The sequence below is a fragment of the Varanus komodoensis genome, unplaced genomic scaffold (assembly GCF_004798865.1).
Source record: "Varanus komodoensis strain SLA01 unplaced genomic scaffold, ASM479886v1 scaffold66, whole genome shotgun sequence".
NCBI classification, from domain to species: domain Eukaryota; kingdom Metazoa; phylum Chordata; class Lepidosauria; order Squamata; family Varanidae; genus Varanus; species Varanus komodoensis.
In genome coordinates, this window is record NW_025336296.1 from 210,543 (window position 1) to 232,487 (window position 21,945).

The 21,945-nt window shown below is 43.2% G+C and overlaps 1 protein-coding gene across 1 annotated transcript; it reads left to right on the forward strand.

Annotated features, from left to right (window-relative positions):
- Window positions 1–270: 270 nt before the first annotated feature.
- On the forward strand, window positions 271–21,742 carry SQLE (squalene epoxidase). Its single transcript, XM_044450415.1, has 12 exons — window positions 271–410; window positions 753–1,547; window positions 6,662–6,914; window positions 9,553–9,733; window positions 13,608–13,704; window positions 14,748–14,861; window positions 15,147–15,318; window positions 16,465–16,560; window positions 16,801–16,943; window positions 18,320–18,416; window positions 19,812–19,899; window positions 21,487–21,742. Exons 2-12 carry the CDS (start codon window positions 1,263–1,265, stop codon window positions 21,677–21,679), a joined length of 1,719 nt encoding a protein of 572 aa, XP_044306350.1. The 5' UTR covers window positions 271–410; window positions 753–1,262; the 3' UTR covers window positions 21,680–21,742.
- Window positions 21,743–21,945: the final 203 nt, after the last annotated feature.

Sequence of the window (21,945 nt, forward strand, 5' to 3'; positions counted from 1 at the left end):
GCGCCCTACGTCACATCGCACTAGCGTCCCGCGGGACAGAAAACCCGCTCTTCTCCTTCCCCATTGGCTGGAGCGCCATAGGACCATCTCGGCATAGCGCGGCAGATTGGCCAGAAGGGGCTGGGCCACGGGGCGCGCGGCGTGGGGCGGAGGCAGCGGAGAGCGAGTCATTAGCATAATCCCCGCCCGCTCCGCCGGTGGCTTTGGGCTCGCTCCCCCGCCCGCCCAGCGCTCTTGCTGCTTCTCCGCCGCCTGAACATCCTCCATCGCGGAGCCGCGCACCTTCTCCCGCAGAGCGCGCAAGCGGCGGTCGTGCCAAGCTCGGGAAGAAGGTGGCAGGGAAAGGAGCCGGGGACGTCTGTGAGGAGGGCGAGGATGAGGAACAGCCGCCGCCGCTGCTGAGCGCGCAGGTCTCCTGCTCGGAGGAATTGGGGCGGAGGGGGCCACCCGCGGGGCCCAAAGGGCCCTAAACTGGCTTTTTCCTTTCGGGAAATCCTGCCAGGGTGCTGCGCTCAAGGAAGGAGAGGGTCCGCCGCCGCCAGTAGCCCGCCGGTGCTTATGCGTGATGCATCTCTCTCTCTAGCCACGCGTTTATCTGCCCACCGAGCTTAAGAAAAGCGGTGCCGGATCAGACCAAACGGCCCCGTGTGCTCGTTTGTGACGGCGGATGCCTCTGCGAAGCCCTCCGCCCGCGGGACTGAAAGCGACTGCCGGCTCCCGTTTAGTAACCGTGATTTTGTGTTCGTTTGCAGGTAAACGGAGCCCGATGAAGAAAACACAAACCTGCAGCTTGATTTAAAAGCTACATTCCTGATGGATGTTGGCATTTCACGCTTTTAAGCACATGCAGATGCACCATCCTTCTTTCCCTTTGCTTGCACCTGCTGTTATTGAATGAAGAGTTAAGTGGCCCATCATGTGTATTGGCACAAACCAGGAGCCTGTCACACCGATGAGAAAAAATCGAATCTGTTCCAGAGATACACGCTGACCTGAATGTGCACATTTTTCCTGGTACCTAAGTTGAGAAACTGCTTTTCGTTATCCAGAAGAGTTTTGCATTGAACATTCTGCCATTTGGGAAGTGCTTCTGCATCACATTGTATTTTCTACTCTCCTCTTTGAAAATGAGGGTTTTTGTAATTTCTTAAAACAATTTGTACAGGTTTCATATGAGTGCAAGAAAGCAGCTGTTCAGAAGACTTTATCCAAAATCAAGCCTGTGAAAACACCTGCTTGAGTTAACCCACCCTCTCTGCACAATGTGGACTTTCCTGGGCATTGCCTCTTTCATTTATGTCTATAAGAAATGTGGAGATCTGCTGAGTTATGCCAACAAGGAGGTACTGATCTCCATGCTGGTTTTCTTCTCTCTCGGTTTGCTGCTTTCCTATCGCTACCGATCATGGGGACTCAAACAGCAGAAGCACAGGCAACCTCACTGTGGAGTGCTCTCCAATTTCCTTGCTGCTGTGCCATTCATTGGTTTTTTCTGGTCAAAATCCCATGCTGGTTCCCCAGAGGCAGTGCACCCTAACTCCAGAAAGGTATGTTGGATTTTCACATGACAAACCAGAGCTGCATTTCCTTTCTGATACCTTAAAACAAACACTTTGCCTTATTCAGAGATATTTGTCTTTAACATTGAGGTTTTTTGAGGGGGGAAATACCATAATTTTCTTTTTAAGCCTCCTTCTGTAGGTTATGTGTGTTTGAAGCATCCTTACGGATTTTGGTGGAAATCTGAGGACTTCTCTACAGGAGGCAGTTATTGCAAACTTGTGATGCTTTACTCATTGGTGTTTGTGGGGATTTTTCATAATGTTCTCCTTCTCCAGGGCCTCTCTTGTGTTTTCCAATCTTCTCGCCAAGTTTTTGAGAGTAAGGAGAGTCTGATATTTAATTTTAAACTGGAACAAAAATCCCATGAAAAGTCACAAATCTGCTAAATGTAGCCTTACCATAGTACTACCTTGTGGTTGCTTAACTGAATATCTGGAAGGATGGTGAAATACAGAAACGGGGGGGGGGGGCCCTCTGTGAGGGATGCAGTTGACCTCCTGCAATGAAAACAGAAGAAACCTCAGTATGGCAGCAGATTAAACCTCTCATGTTTTGAGGCTTCTCTGTTGATGGAGGAAAATCTGCCCTTTGCATGATTTTATTTCCCTGAGGTTTCTATTTCTCTGTCTTTTTATATATACTATTAGCCAGCCCAAGGGGGATGATGTGGTATAGCTATAGTGGAGCAGATTTGTGACTTTTTGTGAAGCAATTGTTATTGTTTGTTGTGACCAAAGGCCGTGCAGACTTATGTGAAGGATCACAAGGGCAGGATAAATGCCTCCTGTGGAGAAGGATTAAAATGGAATCCCCCAAATCAGTGGGGAGGTGTCTGGACCATTTGTACAATCCATACATATATGCACTCTCCTTCCCCATCCTAAACTAAGTCTCCCTCCCACGCACATGCACACAGGCAACCCATGCACCTTACACACATCTGTGCATATATGCACACACACCCCTTCCTTCTCTTTGCTGTAGTTGCACAAACAAGCACACTCTCTCAGGATCCCATCAAAATTCTTCCTTATTCCATATCATCCTCAAATCTGTTTTCTGAGCATCACAAATAGGTGCTCGCATTCATTCAGACATGCAAACGCATAATCCACCCCAATCCACTTGGCAGCTCCAGCTGGCTCCCCTAAGTCCCTGCTGGTTTCCCTGACTCCCCTGCAGGTTTCTCCAGTCTTCCTCCTGGCCTAGCCCCCAGCACCCTTTAGATTCCTCCCCCACCCAGTTTATTTGACAGAATGACAAAGGTCCTGTCTCCCCTCCCCCCCTCCCAATTTTTTGTGGTTGGATTAACTGCAGAAAAATGGGTTTGGCTTGCTTGCTTCCTGCCACCTTCATGGAAGATGAAAGGGAGGAGGAGGCATAAATATCCTGACTGTTTTCATTTCTTAAAAACCATTAAAATATGAGTCATGGATTACATAAGCTTATTTACATTTTATTTATTTTTTATTTATTAAAACATTTCTATGCTTTAATTTCTATCTACATGTGTGTGTTTGTTGGTAAAATGCCTGTCATTGGACTGAAAAGAGGATCACTTGAAAATTGCAGGCACCTGTGACTTCTGTGCTTCTCAGGGGCAGAAGTAGATTGTATCCATAAATTCATTGTACCTTGAGGGAAGTGGTGTGGTTCAGTGCTAGACAGCAAACTCATGGTCAGGTGTCTCCAGGTAGAAAAATCTCAGGTAGCAGGAATGAAAAGGACCTCCACTGGAAACAATAAGTTGCCGCTACCTAGAGAATTTAGGTCATGGGTTGATTTGGCTTCCTATATTCACTAGTAGAGTTGAAATTATAAAACTTCACCTTTGTTCCAATTGTTGTTCCCAAGTGTGACACTTTCCTTTATCCTATATCTACTTTCTTTTATGTTATTTCTCCCCATGTTTGCTGCAGTTTTCTCCCCAAGTGGACTAAGGAGCTTACAAAATTTACAATTTAGTAATTATACAATAGAAAATCTAGAAACAGTTGAAAGCCAATCATGAACAAATCATTAAAAAAACTCAAAGCCAATTGCAGCTTTTTTACAGCAACAAAGCTGGAATGGAAGGCAAAAGAATAATTAAACATATACTTTGAAGTCCTTGGACAGTTTTCAGGAAATTAGCAAAGAGCCAGTCTTGCCAACTTCAAGTGGACCTGCCAATCCCTAACTGAAGTACCAAAGCTTTGATTGCTTTTTTTTTTCTGTTCCTGGTCACAGTGGATACCAAGCTCACTTCAGATAAGGGTAAGATACCAGGAAGATGTATATGAGAACAAAGTGTTCAGTAGTGGTTGCCTAAGAAAATAATTACTGGGATCTTACTGCTCAAAGGTAGTAGAGGATGCTAGCAATATCACAGCTGCTACAAAGGGCTCTATTAGTATTTGAGGACAATTCATTTAGAGCAGGGGTTGAAAACCACTTCCAGCCCTAGAGCAAAAATCAGCTTCCGTCCGTCCGTCCGTCCTTCCTTCCTTCTGGGGCCGCCTTCCAGTGATGGGAAGGGCCAAAGGCAAACATGGGGCTAAAGGTAAAAAGAAAGGAGTCAAGATACAAAAGAGTACACAGCATATTAAGTATCAGCATATTGTATTTTACAGCCGTTGCTGCCTGTAACTAAATTTAGGAGACACATTTCACCTCTCTTGGTACGGTTTGAAAGTCTGCTTTTGACATTGTGGTATGCTGTGCAATCTGTGAAATGGGCTTGCAAGCGTCTTGAGGATTGGAACCAAAAAAGAAAGCAATCTTAAAGAGGGGTAGGGAGTTCTTCAGCAGAGTATGTGCTACTTCCATAGCCCTTCTGGCTTGCTGTCCCAGAGCTGGAGGACTGTGTTTGCTTCAGGGTAGACTCTTCTTTTCCCCTTCCACTGACTCCGAAGTTGGTGTAGGCTGGGCATTTATGGGAGAATGGCACTTCGGGAGCCCTCATAGCTTAGGCTTCCTTTTAAAGTAGGACTTTTGACATGGCTAATTGGGGATTTGGAAAGGGAATCTGCATATATATGTATATATCTTTTTCCAAAATTCCTAGGTAGCCCTATCAAAAACCTAATTTTAGAAGGAAGCCTGACAGTTGATGGCTTGCTGTCAAAACTTGGTGGTCCTGTAAATGGGTGGCTCAGACTCCCCCCCCCCCCAAATGTTATGAGCATCTAGAGTCCTGGAAAAGTACAAGAACACTAAGAAGAGTAAGGTCCAATCTGAAAAACTCTCAAGGGTCATGTAATGAAGGGATGATCTATTGGCCACTGCTTTTGCATACAAAGCTCACTTACAGCTGTCAAGAGAACACAAAGTAAAAAATGGACCTGGTTGCAGTATCACTGGGTCTGTGGTTGGTGCCTGTTGCACTTCAACAGCAGACATCTCCCAGGAAAGGATCCAGGCAAGCCTCCTGATTTCTCATCCCTGCAAATGCGCATTTTTGCCATTGTGCAAGTCCAACTAATTTTTTAAAAAAGAAATGGGAAAATGTGCAAATGTTTGTGCTTACATTTTTGTGCTTTGCCCTGTTTTTTGCATTGAGGGTAAAGATTCTGGCCTACATTATAGGGCCCCTTGTAAGTTATTATCTTCATGATAATCTTCATGAAGAGCACTGAAAACATTTAATCAATGCCAATGAGACTTCTTGGATTATTTTATTTAAAATAGCTATATCCTGCCTTTCTGCCTAACAACTGGCCTCCAAGGTGGCTGTCAATAAGTGAGAATGAACACATAACAACATACAATGAGATCATCTTTCAAAAGATGATCAGTCACTGCTGACTGCTTGATTAAGCCTTGAGTTGATGAAGGTGGAAAATGGCACCTCGACAGACCTTGCATGTTGCGGCTGCACTGGCTATTTCAGCTGCTGTTTTTGAAGGCTTCCTGGAGACCATAGTACAGAATGGTGCCCTTCTCATGTGTGCTACTGTTAGATAAAATGCTGCCTAGTAATCATTTGTACAAAGCAAGCTAGAGCCATGCGCAAAAGCGATGTGTAAAATGATGAGACAGACTGAGCTAGGCTACTTTTTGATCATTTAAGGAAACCTGACCAATTGACCGCTTAGGGTAGATATACAACTACTTTAGGAGAGTGGTAACTGGAAACAATAGCCAAAAGTATAAAAGGTTATTGAACGTGTGCCATCAAGTGTGAGAAACTGCTCTTTGCTTATGGCAAAAAGCCATGGCAGTATTGCCCTTCAGCTGAAGCCTGTTAAATAAAAGTATGTTTGAGCCTACTTTGAGTCTTTGCTTCCCTCTTGAAATGACAAATTTGCTCAAACCCTCTCAGGATAACAATCACAGGGTATAATTGTGCAATTTACCCAACACTGCCTAGCCATCAGAACTAGGAAGTGCCAGATGCTTTCATCCTGAAGAGACTGGGGAGTCTCTTCACACGGGTGTCTTGATTATCTGCCTGGTTCTTCTGGCTCAGCAGAAGGGTGCCTGGGGAAACCTCTTAGAAAATGATGATGGAACGTTTCCACTCTGCAGGCTTGAGATGCTACTATTTGAAATTGTATGAATATAATTTGCTCTTTCTCTTGTGACTCCCATTTCCTAGTACATTGCCTTATACCAGAGATGAAGCTACATGTTCACTAAGAGCAGTATTGTCTACTCTGTCTGGCTGCAGCCAGCAGCTGTTTGGGTCCTCATATGACCTCTGCCCTAAACCCAGTTTTTACAGGGTCACTCTTTTCCTCGCCCCCCGCCCCCACTGGTTAGTGACTGACCCTGGGTCCAATATATAAAACTAGTACTTAACTTTATAGCTGCTTAACTTATTTGAAGGTATATCTTAGCTGGCAAGTCAGCACTTTCTTAGGAAACTGCATGAGATGGTAGCTATGGATTTGTCTCAGTGGTGTGTTGTTCAACTCCCTGTATGAATCTGGGATTTCTCAGGGTGTGTGCATACTGCATGCTCCAAATTCTTCCCTTCATATGCTGTGCTAATTTGATAGTTTTGATCCAAGTGAACGGGACTGAAGCTGTAATAAATGTGTATACCTTGAGTAGTGCTCATCACAAGAGTGTTTATGTGTATCTTTTGAATCTGCTTCTAACTATCTTTACACAGGACAGAAAGGAAATCAGTATCTCACCTGGGACCACAAATGAGTCGGCCACAGCTTCAACAGTCCCTCCTCAGACTGATCCAGAAGTTATCATTGTGGGGTCTGGTGTACTTGGCTCGGCTTTGGCAGCGGTACTGGCAAGGGATGGAAGGAAAGTGACTGTAATCGAGAGGGATTTGAAAGAACCAGACCGGATAGTTGGAGAACTGTTGCAACCCGGGGGCTACAATGCTCTTAAAGATTTAGGCCTGGAAGGTATGTTAATATTAATAAAAACTGACGTCTTTGAGTCATAGCTTGTTCTCTTATGTGTTCATTGTCCCTCTTTTTAACACAAATCAGTGGAGCATTTGATTCTCCTTTTTCAGCTGCATGTTTTATAACAAATACAAGAATGTAAACAGACAAGACACTTCCCCTTTACCCATTGGCAGCCAGGCTTCTGCCATGGTTATGCAGTCTAAACTCCCCCTTCCCTTGTCTTACCCCTATACTTTATATTAACCTTAGAAAAAGAAGGGAGAAAAATCTTGAAAATAGGATGAGGAGGGAACACAGCAAATGGGGAAAGTTTCCTGCATCTGGAAGTAAAGAAGCAAGGTATGTTTCATCAAAGGCTTCCAGACCATTTCCTTGATTTTTCTGGAAATAGGAGAGGCATCTCATAGCCTGAAAGTTACCTGTCCTGTGGCTAGTAGCTGAAACATAGCACCTGTAGATGTCTAGTAGTGTCTTTGCTTTCTAGGTTTGAAAGACTTAAGAATTTAGGAAGCAGAGTAATATGAATCAGCATAAAGTTCTTAACTGTTTTCAGCAGTCTCTGTTGCTGTAGGAAAATATCCTGCATCATGGCTTTGTGTGGCTTCATTGTGCAATCTGGGTGAGATTTTTCAGGAATGGCATGGGTGTGAGGGCTGTTGAAGTGGTTCCTTGTATGGAAAATGAGTCTGGGTGCAACTTTGCCTAATTTTCTCCAGTAAATTCAATCAAAGGCTACCCTTGCAGAGTAAATTAAAAGTGGGTGGTATGTTCAATATGTTGCACTAGCATTCAAGCATGCACAGACACCATTGCACCAGCATGGCTGTTGCTGTGATTTGAACATGCCATAACTTCAGAGATTCAAGTCTCAGCGTTGGTGGCAGTGACGGTTATGAGATACAGCAGGAACAGGTGAAAGAGGCAAGTCTTTGAGATTTGGGGATTGGCGATAGCTACAAAGGGCAATGCCCATCACATGAGGCAAGAGCAGGGTTCAATAAATCCCCACTACCTTTTTGAATGCTACTTGCCTCACCTCGTATGAAACCATCTATAACAACGGAAGGCCAATGTCCTCTAAACATTCAGGGTTAAATCCTGACAACTGGCGATGCTGTCTACTGCTGCTGGGAGACAGAACCCAAATATCAGGACAGAAGGCAAGTTGCCTAAACCTGATCAAGAGTGTTTGGAACATCCTCCCACTCCACATTTCCATAGATTGTAAACAAACAATACTTTTTTTACCACCTGGAAAGGAATATTCTTATCTGTATGGCATAATCATTTGTGTCTTGCCATGATCTCCTTTGTCAAGCTGCTTTTGCAGGTTTTGCAGCATTTCAGACTGAATGCTGCAAAGCCTGAAAAAAAGTTTCCAGAAGCCTGAAGTGGCGCGCACAGAATGTGGATGAATAGTATAACACATGTATATATACACAGAGGTACATGTGCACACACACATATGTTTGGTAGCTATTTTCAAAAACTTTAGCTAATGAATTCTGATACTGGGTGTTAGGAAAAGGCAGCAAATGGTTTAGACATTTCATTTATTATTTTTCCTTTTTAATATGTAGGGTTGGGGAGAAGTACTTGTAGGGTTTTCTGCTTCATCTGCTAAAATAATTGGACCAGCCTAGTTTACTACACTCTTTGACCAGCTGTGTATTTGTACCTGTGTGTATTAGTTTCTTTGTTGCAGACAAAAAAATTCTTTGCCTTTGGCTGGTCCTGAGAATTGACAAACTTAGGACATTTTCTAAAATGACTGCAGAATAAGTGCCTTGACAGTTGCTGTCTCAGAGTAACATAGATATTGGAAATACACTAAAGTTTCTTTTGCATTTGAAGACCTTTTATGCCAGAAATCTCTCCCCGTTTTGAATTTTGATAAAAGCTTAACAAAACGTGTCAGAAGTACAAAACAGTCCGGTAAAGTCTTTAAGGAAAAAAGATAATGAATTTTTAAAAGCCTTTTTGAATGAAAGCAAGGCATAAACAATCCTCAAAGCAAGGGAAGGTACAGCTGCATGAGGCTTGTTTTTAGTAGCAGTTGTTATTATGACATCTTCTGAAGTGGTCTGAAGCCTGGCCTTGTTTCACCAACAAGTGGTGAGAAGAGGATGGAGTAATATAGGGAGAAATATTTCTAAAACAGGTTTGTCCAGGGCTGTGAATTACTATTTATTTGTTACAATTCAGAGAGTCCAATAACTGAAGTCATCAATGACAGCCCTGTACTTTGTATTGCACTAGTCAAACAAGAAGTTAATCAACCACAGATTGACTTGGAGAAATCCCAGCTTCTTGAGTAACTTCGAGTTCTACAATAATTTTTGCCAGTACATTTTCAAGTGTATTTTGGCAGCTTCAGAGTCAGAAACTTGCATTTTGGAAATTATAAAAAGTCTTTTCACAGTTTTTCCATAGTGAAGGATAACCTTAAATTCTCAGAATTCCAAGAAGTTTCTGAAGACTGAGCAAAACATTTTCCCAAGTTGGGGAAAACTTCCATCATTTATCCTTTCTGTAAGAAGCAGATAATGGGTGCATATATTTTGGGGGCGGCAATGTGTATCTTTCTCATATCCTTCGTTTCTTTCTTTCTATATTAACACTTATTTTCTAGAGGCCGTAGAAGGGATCGATAGTCACACAATTAATGGCTATATAGTTCATGACCTAGAAAGCAAATCAGAAGTTGAAATTCCTTACCCTACTGCGGCAAATGGTCAGATCCAGTGTGGCAGAGCGTTCCATCATGGGCGTTTCATCATGGGTCTCAGAAGGGCAGCCATGGCAGAACCCAAGTAAGTCTGCTGCAGTTAAAATAATAAGACATCTAGTAAGCTAACATTACAGGCTCATCTTATGCATACTGCTATGGAACTTCATCCTTTTGCTTGTTTTTTAAAAGTTGTCCCCCTCCTCTTATTTCTTTGACTTGCGGAGACTTTACTGTCTGTATAAATTAGAGGATGCATCTTTGGCATCTGCAGTTTATTATGACCTCCTATTCTGCATAGGATTGTTCAGTCATCATATGGCAAGCAGGAGAGGTGATCTTTTCTTTCTTGTGCTTGGACCTTCCAATTTATGCAAGATGGGCTTTTTCCTCCATCTAGCTGGCATGTTTCAGAGGTGGAGGGAATGAAACTGGAAAGGTTTTAGGATAGAAACATAGAAACAGAGCAAGTCAGATGGGGTCTCCCGGGCCATCTAGTCTGACCTCCGGCACCAGCCAGCTCCGCTCACGACATGCCCACCATATGGATGTCCAGCCTATCCTTGAACACCGGCACCGATGAGGCCTCAACGACCTCTTGTGGAAGCCCATTCCACACCCTCGGGGTCCTGACTGTCAGGAAGTGCTTCCTGGCATCCAAATGGAACCTTGTCTCCCTGAGCTTTGCTCCGTTAAAGCGCGCCCTGCCTTCCTCTGCAGGGGAGAACAGGTCTCTACCCATCTCCATGTGACATCCCCTCACATAGCTGTATGTCACCAACATATCCCCTCTGAGTCTCCTCTTCTCCAGGCTGAAGAGACCCAGTTCCCTCAGTCTCGCTTCATACAGCATCCCCTGCAAACCGGCCACCAACCTTGTGGCCCTACGCTGCACTGACTCCAACCTGGCTATATCCTTTCTGTAATCAGGGGCCCAAAACTGAACACAATACTCCAGTTGCAGGCACACCAGAGTCGTGTAGAGTGGTAGTAATACCTCTCTCGATCTAGAAGCCACACTTCTGGCTATGCAACCAAGGGTGGCATTCGCCCTCTTGACCACTGCATCATACTGCTGACTCATGTTTAGCCTGCAGTCAACCAGCACCCCAAGATCCCTTTCACAAGTGCTGCTCTCCAGCCACTTGTCCCCTAACAAGTGGCTGAAGGAAGTGGCTCGGATAGCTTACAAAAGGATAGTGTGATCAAAACATACGGTGAATGTTTAAATAAAAAAAATACAGTAAAAGGGACATTGCCATGCACATCGCTTCTGGCATGGCAATATCTGTCAAATAAAAACATTACGGTGTGTCCTCATCCACCTTATTCACTGGATCTGGCACTGTGCAGCTACTGGCTCTTTCCCCAATGATCATGAAAGGTAACCATTTTGAATTGATTCAGGACATTGAGGCTGCCACGACAGTGCAGCTAAAGACACTCATGAAAGAGGACTTCCAGAACTGCTTCAGAAAGTGGCAAGAATGATCGGATAAGTGTGTTTGAAGCAAGGGACAGTATTTTGAGGGGGATTGATGGCAATGTGCCCTTTACTGTAATTTTTTAAATTTAAACATCGCATTTTTGAGCACACCTCGTATATCCTGGCTTCTTCAATCTGCTCTGCTCCCCACCCACCAAAATGCCTCTTTTACCTCTTTCCAAAGTTGCTTTCCCAGAGTGGCACTTTCCATGCTGGCTGCAAGGGGTTGGGGGAGGAGAGGAGGCTGGAGATCCAGATTTGGAAAGGAGCTTCAACCACAGATCTGGGGAACTGTGGTTCCCCCCTTCCTCCCTCTATTAGCCAGCTTGGTAGAAAGAGTCACACTGGCTGCTGCTGCAAGGTCAGAAAAGTGACTTTAGAGAAAAGTTTAAGGTGGAGCGGGGGGATGGGAGACCAGTGTCCCAAGATACACCATCCCCTTGTAGTGTCTCAGCCTTCTTCTTTCTCCCTCTGAAGCACTGCAATTAGAAGGCAAAAATCAGCTGTCTAGCTATTTTGAAGAGTGGGAGGAGTGTAGAGGTGACCATTTCTCAGTGTATTGCTTCCACTGTGCATTAGATGTGATAATTGTTGTATTTGCAGGGCTACAGGCATCCCCACTGGATTGCGCCCTGAACATTTAAAAGTTTATTTTCATATTATAGGGGCTTGATATCTTTCAAATAAATTCTGAGGACAGCTTAAGAAATACTTTATACGGAAAACACAATGGCTGCATGTGTCCTGTTGTTAAGCCATTATTTTATGTGGCTTTCACGTAGTGACATGCAGCATATTAAGGCTTAAGTTAAAATCATTTTCCTAGACTGGTTTCTTTCCTTCAATTTTTACAGACTGATTTTCTTCACCGTTCATTTTTTCTTGAAGACCTTTTATGTTCTTCTTCCTATCCTTTCCCTCTTTCTTCATCTCTTACGACTTTTAGATCATAAGATTTTACCCAGGGCTTTTTTAATTCTTTAAATTGTGAAACACTTAATTGCATGTAAATAATGCAACTCCCACATGCACACAGCTTTATGGGACCAGGTTTCCCAGACCTAATTAATTAATTAATTAAACTTCTATGCCACCCCATTCACTGAAGCCTCAGGGCGGCTCACAACAATAAATAAATAATAACAATATAAAATCAATATAATTTGAGACATATATTTTATATACGTATACTTATGTATAAAGGTGTTTAGGAAGCAGATTCAATTCGTCATAGTTGCCTGTGATTTTAAATAAGATATACCTGACCCATATACCTCAGAGTACAGGTTATTATTGACTTATGAACAGTCCAGTCCTTTGGGTAGGCTTGTGACAAGTTTTCCTGAGTCATAAAGATAGGGAGGGAATGTATCAGGTCCTCTGGCCTAGCAGTAATGAGCAAGTTCTTTGGCAGAAGTCCCTTGTAGTATTATTATCATTTAATTTTTATACTGCCCAGAAACTGAGGTTTCCAGGGCTGTTCACAACAGTTCACAAAATTGCAAGAGTGCATTAAATTCACAAAGCAGCACAATAACACAACCTTTCAGGACAAAATTAAAAACAATTTAAATTGCGAAAACAATTTCAGCAAAATACCAGACCTGTTAAAACCAGCAACCACAAACACTCCATCATATGTCACTGAAAGTCTCATTGTGGACCACTTGATGTTCATGAGAAACTCAGCACAGTGAAGGCAATGTTTGTATTTTATCTTTGTAATCCGTCCTGAGGCTTTTGCAAAGGACAGCACATAAATATCCTAAATAAATAAATAAGGCACAAAATATTTTTATTGTGGCACAGCAGTTAAAGAAACAAAACAAATTGGCACATGTTGGTTGTAGGAGTATTCACTCCTTTTGTTGCAACGTGCCTGAATAAACTCTGGTGCAACCCACTGCTTCAGATAACGGTATACTATCAGTAGCTGAATGGAATCCACCCGTGTGAAATTCTTGTGCAACCTGATCATGCATTCAATGCACCTGTTTCTGAAAATCTGCTGACTGTGCTGGAGAGCATATCTAAACCAACAGCATGTTGAAGAGCAAGGAGATATCAAAAATACTCCAGGATAAAGTGGTGCAGAAGCACAATTGGGGTTGGGTTATAAACAAATCCTAAATCCATTATTACAAAACGGGAAAAATATAACTTAACTGAGATTCTTCCTAGAGAAGGCCATCTTCCAAAACTCAGTGGCGGGCTAAGAAGGTCATTAGTCAGAGAAGGAAACCCCATGCCAACGGCCACTCAAGGAGACAAAGGGTTCTGCAGCTGAGATGAGTCTCCCTTCGCCCTCAAGAACAGGGAGATAACCTGTGCAGTTGCTTCTCTTCAGAGGAACTTTTGCACCTGTTAGGGTACAAGGTGCTTCTTCTAGGTACAAGTAACTGCTTGAGTCGCAATGCTATGTAATTTGTAGTTGTATGTATTTTTTTTTAAAAAGAGACCTTCTTTTTTTCAGTACAAAATTCATTGAAGGGACAGTAGTGCAATTGCTTGAAGAAGATGAATGTGTAGTTGGAATTTTGTACAAAGATAAAGAAACAGGTGACACAAAGGTAAGACACAAAATTTCCTAGATTGGCACCCAAATTTTTTCTGGTTTAAGTGATCCTGTGTAAAACCAAAGCAATTAGTGTAACCATAAGCAAATACATCAGTACAATGAACTCAATAAAAATATAGGAACAAGTGAGATGACTTGGTATTATAATTGTTAACCTGCACTATATTTTCATTCTCTACCTTTCACAGTATGGATATTGCTTTGGGGCACTTACTATTGTGGAGTATATAGATTTGTGGGGAAATTGTAGGTTTGAAAACCTGCCCCCAGATGTATAGGGTTTTGGCTTGTCTGTTTCTTGTTCTGTAGGGTGGGGGAACAAAGCAGCAAGGAAAACACAGTCTGACTGCTTCCTCCATTAATCATCCATAGCCATATGCTAATAGCCATGGAATATTGACAAAGCAAAAGCAATATTAATCAATATTGATAGCCTAAAGTAGGGGTAGCTGACTCAGGCATGTGGCTTCCAATTTTGGGTGGTTCCCCAGAGGGCCCCTTCTCCAGTTTTCCCCAACTCCAGTAGCTTGGTGGGTTTCTGCCCTTTGTACAGTCTTTTCCCATTCTGAAAAGCTAAAATCCTTTGCTCAGTTCTAGCAGTAACAGGTCTAACCTGAAATGTGGTGGTGTTTTTGGCTTTTTATATTTCGATCCCACCTTCCCTTGCCTGCAGCCCTACGTACAAATGAAATGCAGCCTCATGCAGCTTCCTTAAAAATGAATTTGGCCCTTGAATTGGATTTTGGCCCTCATTTGGATTTTGATTTAGTGGCCTGCAAGTTTTGATGAGAGCTGGAGTCCGTTCCGTACATCCAGCCTCCACTATTCACAAGCTGGATTGGTCAACTCCCCACAGTTGTGGTACCAGCAAAAAGTATGCTTGTGGTATCAGATTCCTGATACTGTCACTGGTGGAAAAAATAACCTTTTAGGCATGCTTCTTTTACTTATTTTATGATAAAGGAGATCGTAAGCTGGTGTCAAAGTGGTGGAAATGTGCTTTATTGCCTTTTCTTGTAATTCTTTGTGTCTCAGGAGCTCCACGCACCCCTCACCATTGTTGCTGACGGCCTTTTTTCCAAGTTTAGGAAACATCTTACCCCCAACAAAGTCAGAGTCCCATCTCATTTTGTAGGATGCCTTTTGAAGGTAAGTGTAATTGCCTTTTCTTGAAGGTAAGAAGATGTAGATGTGTTGTTAATCCATTTTAGATGCATAACACAGTGTCCAGGATGCGTATTTCAGAGTAGTCCCATTTCAGTTTTTAGCGTTACTGTAATTACCACTGACATTTGGATGTTGCTGTGTCAATTAGGAAAAGAGCGTGTAGGTTAGTAGCTTGCTGAAATTCATGGTAGAACCAGAATTTATTGGGAAAAGTCCATCAGGCAGCACTTTCAGTAACATCCTTTCTCTCTCTCTCTCTCTCTAAAGGATTCACCTCAATTTAAAGCCAATCATGCCGAACTTGTTTTGGGGAACCCTAGTCCAATACTTATCTATCAGATTTCTTCCAATGAAACCAGAGTTCTTGTTGACATTCGAGGTGAAATGCCAAAGAACCTTAAAGAATACATGATTGAAAAGATTCATCCACAGCTACCAGGTAAATATGTGTAGTTAAAATGTCAGTATTACTGATAGACCCTGCTGCTTAAGTCTGTGCATAAATATTTCTTTTGCTGCTCAGTTGCTTTGCAATTAGAGTAGCTTATTTGCCCAGATGGGTTGAGCTGATGGGTTTGTGTCTTGTTTAGGCTTGCTGGACTGCAAAGGTACTGGGCAGATGGGCAGAACACCAGTTGTAGCTGGTTGTAATTGGAGAGATGGTTGGGAAATCATCCATCCATCCATCCAATCTATCTATTTTATTTAAAATATTTATACTCCATCTGTACCCAAAATGGGTCTCAACAAGGCTCACAACGGTAACAGCACAATTAAATACAATGTAAAAATATGTAATAAAACACCATCAAACCTTAAAATACTGGGTGAATAAAAAGGTTTTGACCTGATGCGAAAAGACTAAAGTGTCAGTGCCAGGTGCACCTCCCTGGGAAGCAGGAAGGGCCAGGGCACCACCACTGAAAAGGCCCTTCTCCAGGTAGCCACTCCTCTAACCTCCTTCGGAGCGGGCTCCCAAAGAAGGACCTCAGTAGAAGGTCTTAAGGCTTTGGCAGGTGTATATGGAAGGAGGCGTTCCTGCAGAGGAAGGCAGACAGAGCCCCTGTGACTGCAAGAGGGATGGCAGCTGCTCCCCTTCCTTCCTCTCCCCAGGGGTGGCACTTTCACTCCCTGCGTCGAGGGGGGACTTGCTGTGACGGGTGGTGAGGGCAGCATAAAGCATGCCGCTCTGCGGGGGGCGCAGATGCAGGTCCAAATGGGTGTTGAATGGGCAGCAAATTAGCTGTGCCCTTTGGTATCTGTTGTTCGGCAGCTGCCCAAGGCTGCCCTCCTTAGCAGCATGGGCAAGGAAAGGGCCTGGTCTTTGAGTCTCCGCCCAGGAGGAGGTCCCTGCGTGGAACAGCTTCCTGCTCCTGGACAGCTCCTCTTCATCCCCCGCCCTCACCTCCTAGGCTGCACTGATGCTTCTTCCACCAATGGCAGCACCAGCCACGTTCAAGGTGGACAACATGAGGGTGGAGGGTGCATGTTGGTCTGCGTGGTTAATGTCCTCTTCTGGGTTTTGGGCAAATGGCAAATATCTGGAATGACTAAAATGCTCTCCTTTTGTTGTTTCTTTTTACAGAGCATGTACAGGAGGCTTTCCTAATAGCTATACAGAATGATCGTTTGAGGACCATGCCCGCAAGTTTCTTGCCTCCTTCTCCTGTTAACAAATCTGGTATGTGAGCGGAACAGCTGAAGACCTAAGGGGCAGCTGATCCAAAGGCTTGGGCAGGCCCAGTGGTATTCCTGTTTCTTTTCTGTGACTCACGCGGAACACTGGCCTCATTATGTTGAAATTTTTAACCAGCATTCAGAATGTTGGCACTTTGAAACAAGATCCGCAAAAATTCAAAATGAATTCCATAATGCTGTAGCTGTGCAGTTGTGGTTGACTTCAGGAGTTTTTTCTTTTTAGGTGTTCTTCTCTTGGGAGATGCTTACAACATGAGGCACCCTCTCACAGGTGGGGGAATGAGTGTTGTTTTGAATGATATCAAGATATGGAGACACCTGTTGCAAACCATTCCAGACCTGTATGAGGACTCGGCTGTTCTGCAAGTAGGTCACGAGTCTGGCACACCTGCATTTCCTCTTCTTGCTGGGATGTGGGCAAGGAGTGTGAGCCATGCATTAACAGTAACAATGCAATTAAAACCTGGAAAACTTGCTGCACAATTAAAATCTATACAGATTAAAGATTATTAAAATACTGTTTGAATAAAAAGGTCTTGGCCTGGCACCAAAAAACAAATAACGACTGCACCAGGCAGACCTGTCTGGGGAGCGCAGTCCACAGATGGGGCGCCACCGCAGAGAAAGCCCTCCTCCGGGTACTTTGCTTCCTGATATCTCTTACGGAAGGCTCCCGGAGGAGAGCCCCTGCTGCCGATCTCAAGGGGCCGGAGGGCAAGTATGGCCACACTCCTTGTCCTGTGCATCTGCTGATGTATGCATTGAACCAAACTTAACTAGCAATAAATCTTTAAGATATTGGGAGATTTGTGACTTCTGATAAACAAAATGCTCTTCTTGGACAGCCCTGTACCTTTGTTCCCAGTCATTCTATTTAGACATGCAAAATTTCTGGAGATTTTCTGCCCTCTGCATGATGGTGGTAAAGGGCAATTTTTTTTCTGGGGAGAAGGGGGATGGGTTTGAAGTATGTGCCATAATGGCTGACTTGCTTCTCCTGAAGTTTATCTACCAGGTTGAGAATGAGAAACGTGTTACGAATTCATGTTAAGAGAGTATGTGCTGAGGAAAGGGCCATTGGTGGTATTATTATTATTATTATTATTATTATTATTATTATTATTATTATTATTATTATATTTCTATGCCGCCCCTACATTCAGATGTCCCAAAGTAAATGGTCAAGTAGCAGGTTGATGGGAAAGTCCACTGCCTGAGACCCTGCGGTAATATCCAACATTAATCTTACGAATGAATAGACCCAGTGAAATGAGTAACACTTAAGTTAGGGATGACTTAACTAAGTTAAGGCACAATTGCATGCAAGTTTAGAAGAAAAATTGTCTACATGGTGCAGTCAGCATAGTCCCATTCATTTCAATGGATCTGCTAAGTAGGACTAAAATTGGATACAATAAAAGTAGGCAATATTAGCTACATGAACCATGGGCCTAGAGCGACTCCATAGGTGAGGATTGCTTCCATAATATATATAACAAAAGACAAGTGGTCCATGTTGCAGGGGAAAAAAACATTTTCCAAAGTGCATTAGGCAATAATGCTTTCCATAGGCACTTGAAACTCTTTTTTACTGTCTCCCCTTGGTTTCTCAATCCTTGTGTTGGTCGGCTCTTGAGACCATGGGCAACTTAAATTGTCATCTTAAAACATAATAAACTGGCAGCACTTTGGGTCTCTCTGTTCTGTCTCAACGATAGCAGTTCCTTGTTTGTCTTTTGCAGGCAAAAAAGACATTTTATTGGACAAGAAGAAGTTCCCATTCCTTTGTTGTGAATGTTCTTGCTCAAGCACTGTATGAATTATTTGCTGCAACAGACGGTAGGTGCTTTTCTAAATGACACGTCTTCATAAGCTGTATCTGTGTCTCTGATCCACATGGTTCTTTTGTAAGGACTAAATGCCCACTGGCAGGACAAAGCAGCTGGATTCATCCCCAGTGTTGCTTTAGCCTAGGCTTATAACTTGGACACAGGAATTCTTTTTGATTGTCATGGAAATAGCTGCCCTGAACTGCATTTTGGGTATATTCTCCACATCCAACCAATGATATTTAGAATAACTTACTATGTACAAGCAACAAAGTCCCTAAGGGTACCCTGGTTATTTTCCTCGGTAACTGTCAAGGCACCCTACCTCTTCTTGATTAATAGGGAAAAAAACAAATGAAAACACCTTTCTAATTGGAAGCGAATGCTGCTTTAAAGCAAAGCGATGGCCCCTAGTCGCTGCCATCTGCGCATTGCAAGAATGCCTGCTGGCTCTGTGTGGGACTCAGACCTAGTTCACATGAACTGTCTCTGCGTGGGTTCACATGATCATCTGCAGTCCTGGCGATTTAAATAACCCCTTGTGATACACTGCATGTGCTGGGTACGTGTTCCATCACCCGGCCACCACTCATAGGCTGTTGTGTCATCTTAACCCATCTTAATCCAGGGGTCCATGACAGCCATTTTGTGGTGGTGCCCAGAACAGTTTCTCATTTTTCCAAATGTGCCCACAGATTCAAAAAGGTTGGAGAGCCCTGACACAGATTTTTGGAATGACTTTACAAACTCATAGATGCCCCTAAGGAGGAATCCCCTTTCTCCCCTTTACTTGTACCTCAATCCTATTTCTTTCTCTAATTTTTCACTATGTCATTTCTCTAACTCTTAGCAACCTACCTGTGTAGCTACAGATCAAGTTCTTTGCCTTGTGCTCCCTGTATCCAACCCAATTAGCCGTGTGTGAATCTTCTTATTAAGAATCAGCCTCTCCATTTTCATCCTAATAGATGGTCCTATCTCTTTGCCTTCTCTTCGCATCCACAGCCCCCTCTAGAATAAACTAACTGCTGCTTCTATGCAGTTGTACATCGTCTGTTTTGTAATCAATTATACATTCGCTTGCCTGTTTTTTTTCCCACCTGGGCACCCCAGTTCCTGCAATGGTAGAACTACGATGGCATGTTAATATTCAAACTTGCCATTCAGGTGCACATGTGCATGACAGCAGGTGAGGATACATGGGAGACATAGTTTTTGCATGTCAGTTTAATATGGTGAAGATTTCATTCAAATGTATAGGATAAGATTTTCAAGGGAAATTTAGAAATAAATGTTTTGCTGCCCTATATGCTGCAAGATTATTCCTCATTTACAAACTAATTCCATTCTCATTCCGGGTGTTTTTGTAAAGCAGCTTATCCTTTCTTTCTTTCTTTTTTGCCAGATTCTCTACATCAGCTAAGAAAAGCCTGTTTCCTTTACTTCAAGCTTGGTGGCATATGTGTATCTGGCCCAGTAGGATTACTTTCTGTGTAAGTAGGGGACACATTTACAACCCTTGCTCAAGTTGTGATCAAGACAGTAGAAGGTACTGTCTTGCTCTGGGAGCTTAGAAGCCTTGTTAAAGAGGCTTTTAGTGAAACCTGCTTGCCCAGGGAGGGACAGAGGGCACTGGGTATCTAGCAGAAGGAACACCCCAACGTCTTCCACCTATTTAATATATATAAGCCAGCCAAGTTATGTGCCAGTGTATTTTGACCCCCCCATTTGAATTATTCATTATAATGTAGGAAGCTACCTTATGGCAGGTCAAAATAACTGTGTCTCTAGTGCAGTGTAATCTCTTCTTGAGTGGGAATAACTGCAGTGAGAGCTCGTTCACATCACTAGCTGCTAGATCCTTTTACTTAGAGCTGCTGGTAATGATGCCTAAGGAGTCCGTTTTGTGGGTGGGAGTCTGTTGGATTCCCTAGGCTCAGCTCACTGGACTCCATTCTGCTTTCTCGGGGCTGTGAGGCCAAGCTCCTAGGAAGCAAGCCCAGAATTTGCACGGCGCTCACCAGGAATTGAGCCCTGGGTGACAGCAGCACAAGCAGCATCCTTCTTCCACATTATGTGCAGCAGCCTTTGTTTGTGCTACTTCATGTGACATTGAGGAAGGTGCAGCCAGGGTTCCATGAACATTCACAGGCTTCCTCCTGGCTTGGCTTGTTTAAGGCCAGGCAAAGCACAAGAGGAAGTTGGCGAATGCTAGAGGGAGACTCCGTGTAGTTTTGTGTGAATCCTAGTTGCCAGGCACTGGACCTGGACCTTTCTGCGTATAAAGCATTTACTTTTCCTGTTAAGCTGCAGTCCCTCCCTTTTAAAGCATCTAAGAATTAAACAAGGCCTTGTGCAATAGAACAGTAGTGCTAATTTCATAAGAAGACTTTGCCTCTATGTGGGCAACCTTGATAAGCTGAATCATATGGGAAAAGGAAGTGCAAGGGGGCAAGGAGAAACCATGGAGAAGGAGAGGCACTAAATTATATCAACTAGTTAACAGGGAAAGATTCATGAAAACAGGGATGAGTTAAAGTCAGCCCTCAGCTACTTTGGCATTTGCCTAAGAACAAATTGTAGATCATCTGTAGGTCATGTAACCCACAAATGATGCAAAATGTTTGGGTGTAGATGTCGCTAATAACCCATGAATGGGATGTTTGCAGGTTGCTCTGCAACCCAGAAGCAGCATATGGTTTGCAAGTCCCCTGCTATTCATAAGTTCATTAATCCATGGTTTGTTGCTGTGAGGTAGAAACCAAGGCTTAAGGGTGCTTCTTGAAGATGTACAAAATGTTAAAAAAAGCAGCTTGTTAGCCATTGGCTCCTCCATTTGATCACAGAAAAGTTTGCATGGAAAAGTAAGAGAGCACTGATAAGCTTGATTTGTGCTAGCACTAAGCCACTTATGGGAAAGCTTAGAAAGAAGAAAAGAAGTTTGGGTTGCCTTTTAAGGGATAAGGCACTGGATTATGCCTTTCATTATCTAATAATTTCAATAGATGATTATTTTGATGAATTCTAGCATTTGTCAGTCCTAGATTCTAGATAACTTTTCATCGAATCCTTCCCTACAGCCTTTCACCGAACCCTGGTACACTGATTGGCCACTTCTTTGCCGTTGCATTCTACGCTGTTTATTTCTGCTTCAAGTCGGAATCTTGGATCACCAAGCCACGGGCAATTTTCAGCAGCATTGCTGTGTTATACCGGGCTTGCTCCGTCCTATTTCCACTCATATACTCTGAAATAAAGTACCTCATCTATTAAATTCATGGAGACAAATCTGCGGTGTGAGGAAGTACTCCTTACTCACCCCACTTTGTGGATATAGAATGGGTTCTGCTCCATCTCATGTTTAAAAAAACACATTTTATTTTATTGGTTTTATTTTGCAATTGTTGACGCAAATTTTTCTTTAGAGACAGCCTGATATATGCATATGGTTGGTATAAAATCTCCTTGAATTGGTGAAGCCAGGTGCAGGGGTACACGCGTAATCTTGCCAAACAAGGAGGTGACATCTTTGTAGGAAG

What these genes read in the sequence shown, in the direction of transcription:
- SQLE (XM_044450415.1), top strand. Translation starts at nt 1,263, where the DNA reads ATGTGGACTTTCCTGGGCATTGCCTCTTTCATTTATGTCTATAAGAAA. An exon ending in TGCACCCTAACTCCAGAAAG is followed by an intron (nt 1,548 to 6,661) that starts GTATGTTGGATT and finishes ATCTTTACACAG; the next exon opens with GACAGAAAGGAAATCAGTAT. An exon ending in AGGACTCGGCTGTTCTGCAA is followed by an intron (nt 16,944 to 18,319) that starts GTAGGTCACGAG and finishes TGTCTTTTGCAG; the next exon opens with GCAAAAAAGACATTTTATTG.